This window comes from Canis aureus, chromosome 29, assembly GCF_053574225.1.
Source record: "Canis aureus isolate CA01 chromosome 29, VMU_Caureus_v.1.0, whole genome shotgun sequence".
NCBI lineage: Eukaryota > Metazoa > Chordata > Mammalia > Carnivora > Canidae > Canis > Canis aureus.
The window spans coordinates 4600072-4604739 of record NC_135639.1 but is presented as its reverse complement, the minus strand read 5'-3'; the positions used below and the strand labels follow the sequence as shown (position 1 = coordinate 4604739).

Genomic DNA, 4668 nt, shown 5'->3' with positions numbered 1-4668 from the left:
ATCTCTGATTTTATTATCCCAGTAAAGCAGTTCACGGCGATCACATTAATGCTTCTTCCCAAATCACAGTGTTACTCCACTAGGATAAGTGTCTTGTACATTCAGAGCCTGGAGCAATCAGACCCCCTCCCACCCCCCCACCCCCCTACCCCCCCACCCCCCCAGGGAGGAGCAGAAGGTTCCTGACTCTGCAGAAGCTCCACACCCACATCTGCTGCTGGAACAAAGGGAAGGACCCTAGGTCCTGTGGATGCGGGCTGTGCTGGGACGCCCACCGCATGGCTGCGCTTCTGACCCTGATGCTCCGTCTCCACTGCTCCTGTGGTTCGGGTCCTGATGGAGCTGTGTGGCTTCCGAGGTGCCCCGGCCTCACGAAGCCTGGTTTCTGGAAAGCTGCCTCCTAACCAGCAGTCTTTTCAAATGTCAGGTGTGGAAACCTGCTTAGACTTCCAGCAAACTAAGGATCCTTAGGGAGGGCGGGAGGGGTGCACGGGAGTGCAGACAGTTTGCTTCAGAATGAACACATCTGAGTCATGCTCGCAGCCACAGTGGCTGATGGAAAGACTTTTTCTTTAAGATGCTGTTACCAAAAGCTTGTCGCCTCCACAGAGAGCAGCAAGTGTTTAAAATTGTGAGGACATGCTGAAAACCGCTTAGCCGACAGGCAGATGGTTCTGGCTGCTGTTATGAGAGAAGGAAGAAAAAGCAGGTAGTGTCTTCCCACCTGAGTACAGCCCCCGCCCCCAGGCTGTCCTGGGAGCGATGGGGGTGGGGAGAGAGCTTCTGAAAGGTGCCTGGGATCCTACAACAATTGGAAATCTTTAGGGAAGGGAGAGAGGGGCAGGCGGGTACAAGCTGGCCGAGGAGCTGGCCTCTACCTTCTAGAAGCCCAGAACCACGGCCTGAACCACCCCCTGAACTGCCTTGAGGTCTCCTATCACTTCTTAGGGGCCATCACTTTTAAGGGGAGAGGCCTATGTTGCAATGGAGGGACTCTCCCTTCTGCCCTTAAATTGTTCCACAAATTGGCTGTTTTACATAAAATTTAAAATCACAATTTAAGAGGCCTAAGGCCACACCAACAGTGTGACCCAAGATGAGACCCTTAAATCCTAAATCCAAATCTTTCCCTCCCTCCTCCGATCCTTAACCCCAACCCATGGCCCTCCTCCTCTTCCTCCTCCTCTTCCCCACCACCAAAGAGGAGAGGAGGCGGGCTGTAGGATTGAAACTTGGGTCCCTTAAATGAATTTAAATATATTTGCTTTGTCGTTCCACAGACCCAGGGCGAAACCAGTTTCAAGGAGACTGGCTCTGCTGCAGCAGGCGCTGGTTTTCGAAGTGATGGGGCCCAGCTCCTATCTCGGAACCTCGATCGGCGGAGACTTTTCCCGTCTCCTGCAGGTGGCAGGAACTCGGGGGTCCAGGAGGCTGGCGCTCTTCCCAGGCACCCAGCCCCGGGGTGCCAGGCGCACCGGGCGGGGGGTGGGCGGGAGCACGGAGAGCCGGCGGGGAGCGGGGAGGCCGCGAGCGGGGAGGCTGGGGGAGCCAGAGGGAGCCGGAGGCAGCGGGAGAACCGCGCGGGCGCGCACGGAGTCCCGGGACGGCCAGGGGAGGGTTTCGCTAATCCCTGCACCCCGCGGCGCCAACAAGCCAGGCGCGGTTTCTGCAAAAAAAAAAAAAAAAAAAAAAAAAGGCTTCCCGGGACAGCTGGGGAGGCTGGAGCTTCCAGCCTGTCTCAGGGGTCCGGCCCGCCTCCGCGCACTGATGGAGCCGGGACCCCGTAGGCCTCCAGCGCCACTGTCCCGGCCCAGCCAGGCCTGGCCCCGGTCGCTCGCGTCCTCCCCGCGCTGCCTCGCCTCGTGGCCCAGCGCATCGACATCCGTGGGCCTCATCGCGACTCCTCCCCATCTGCGGAGCGCGCGGGGGGATGAGACATTCCGCAAGGGCAGGGTCCCCCAAGGGCGAGCAAGGGTGCCGTGCGTCCCACTGGGGGCCTGCGGGAGACGTGGCACCTGCGCGAGGAGGTCCAGGGCAGCAGGGCAGCCGGGACTTCGGGGCCCTAGAGGCCAGATGAGGCCGGGACCGGTGAGATTCCCGCCGACGCCGGTCCGGGGCGCAGGACGCACCGCGGGCTGGAATCCCCGGGGCGGCGTCTCCGGAGTGCGCCGGGGCCGGGGCGGGGCGGAAAGCGGACCCTGGGGCGGGGATCCAGACGGCACTCGGGGCCTCGCAGTCGGGGGGAGGGGGCTCGTCACCGCGGGCACCGGGGCCAGGGCCCCCGACCGCATTTAAAGGGCGGAGGGCGGGGCCCGGGAGCTGCCGGCGGCGGGGCTGGACGGGGCGCGCATGAGCTTCGGCGCCGAGCCTCCCGGCCCGCCCCGGGACCGGCTGGACATGGCCTCGTACTGCGACGGCTCCGGGGTCTGCCCCGGCGCGCACAGCCAGGCCCGGGCCGCCGCGCCCCCGGCGCCCTACGCGCGCGGGGACCTGGGCGCCCCCGGCGGGGCGCAGCGCCTGTGGCTGGACGCGCCCGCTCTGGGCCCCGCGCCCTGCGCGCCCTGCCCGGGGGCGCCGCCCCTCGCCGGCCCTGGCTACGCGGCCCCGGGCGCGCTCCTCGGCGCCCCGGGCGGCCTGGCGGGCGCCGACCTGGCCTGGCTGAGCCTGTCGGGCCCGCAGGAGCTGCTGCGCCTGGTGCGGCCGCCCTACTCGTACTCGGCGCTCATCGCCATGGCCATCCAGAGCGCGCCGCGGCGCAGGCTGACGCTCAGCCAGATCTACCAGTACGTGGCCGGCAACTTCCCCTTCTACAAGCGCAGCAAGGCCGGCTGGCAGAACTCCATCCGCCACAACCTGTCGCTCAACGACTGCTTCAAGAAGGTGCCCCGCGAGGAGGACGACCCAGGTGAAAGGGCGCGCCCCCGACGGCCCGGGCCGCACCCCGCGGACTCCCGCAGCGCGGCTGCTGCTGGCGCGCGAGCAAGGGGGGGTGGGCGGCGGCCCGGGGCATCCCAGCTGCACGGCCCAGCTGGAGAGGAGCGGTGGCTGAGGGGCAGACAGGCTCCTAGACGACCCCCGGGTCGCGCGGGCCCCGACTTCGGGCCTAGCGCCCTGTGAGGCTCGAACCCCCTGTGCGCTCCCGCGGAGGACGAGCCGGATCGCTGGTCAGCGGGGCGGCCTTGGGGGGCGCGTCTCCGGGTTTCGGGGTCCTTTGCTGTAAAATGGGAAGGACGGTGCCCACCCCAGAATTGGGAAGTAAGGGGGCAGCCCGGGTGGCTCAGCGGTTTAGCGCCTCCTGCAACCCAGGGCCTGATCCTGGAGACCGGGATCGAGTCCCATGTTGGGTTCCCTGCATGGAGCCTGCTTCTCCCTCTGCCTGTGTCTGCCTCTCTCTCTCTCTTTCTTTCTCTCTCTCTCTCTGTCTTTCATGAGTAAATAAATAATACAATCTTTATTTTTAAAAAATGGTAAGTAAGGCCGAGGAGATGCCGCTCGCGGAAGCGCGGGACACGACGCAGAGGCCCAGCTGGCTCTGCACCCCGGGGGCTGCTTTCTCCCTGGCCTTGAACTTAGAGGGGCTCGGGATGCCTCGGTGGGCGCCCTTGCCGGCCTTTCTGGGATGTCGCTGTTCGTCCCAGTCCCAGGCACAGACCTCGAGGCGTGGGGGACGAGTTGGGGGTGAGGACGGATGGAGGGAGCGCGGGGGGATCTTCTCGAGGTTGACCTGCGGTCGCGGCGTGCACACCAGGGGCGCTCAGACCGCACCTGCTCTGAGCTGCGCCCTCTCTTTACCTGCGCAGGTAAAGGCAACTACTGGACCCTAGACCCCAACTGCGAGAAGATGTTCGACAACGGGAATTTCCGACGGAAGAGGAAGAGGAGAGGAGAGGTGGGCGCCGCCGGGTCGGGAGCGCGGAGCCCCGGGGGAGCCAGGGCGCCCGAGCTGCAGCCCCTGGGCGCCCCCTCCCCGGACCCGCGGGCCCCGCCGTCCCCGCCCGACGCCGCCTGCTTCTCCAGCTTCGCCTCGGCCATGGGGGCCCTGGCTGGCGGCCTCGGCAGCTTCCCCGCAGGCCTGGCCGGAGACTTCTCCTTCGGGAGACCCCCGGCCCCCGGCCCCGCCCCCGGCCTCGGCGCCGGCCCGCAGGCAGCGGCCGCCGGCTTCCGCCTGGGCCCCTTGGTCTACAGTCGGGAGGGGACCGAAGTCTGAGCGGACGCGGGGACTGGCCCAGTGTCGTCCGGAGGACCTGAGCTCCAGCCTGGTCCCGCCCGCGTGGCGCCCGCGGAGTCGGGGCCGGGGCGGGGGCGCGCGGGGAGCGCAGACGGGCGGGGCGCGCACCTGTCGAGCCTCCCCCAGGTGACCCTTCCGAGGGGCCCTGCTCCAGCTGTTGGGCCTCCAGCCTGTGCTCTGACCCGGAGCCGCGCCGTCCAGGGGTGACAGGCTGGCACCCAGCCCCCGCTTTGTCGAGGGGAGCCTGGCCCAGCCCAAGAGACTTCTAGGTACTTGTGGGAGGGCAGCCGGGGTGCTACCCGCGGCCCCTTTCCTCCTCCAGGCCAGCCTGGGCCACCTGGAGGCTCTGGGTCTTCCCTGGGTGCTCCAGGGAGGTGGGGAGTGGCGGTGAACGGCAGCCCTGAGGGCCAGATGGCTTCTCTTCACCCTGACCAGAGTGT

At 66.8% G+C, this 4668-nt stretch overlaps 1 protein-coding gene across 1 annotated transcript; it reads left to right on the top strand.

Annotated features, from left to right (window-relative positions):
• The first annotated feature begins 2349 nt into the window (after window positions 1-2349).
• On the top strand, window positions 2350-4207 carry FOXI2 (forkhead box I2). Its single transcript, XM_077877007.1, has 2 exons — window positions 2350-2905; window positions 3801-4207. The coding sequence occupies exons 1-2, from the start codon at window positions 2350-2352 to the stop codon at window positions 4205-4207; spliced, it is 963 nt and encodes a 320-aa protein (XP_077733133.1).
• The last annotated feature ends 461 nt before the right edge of the window (window positions 4208-4668 follow it).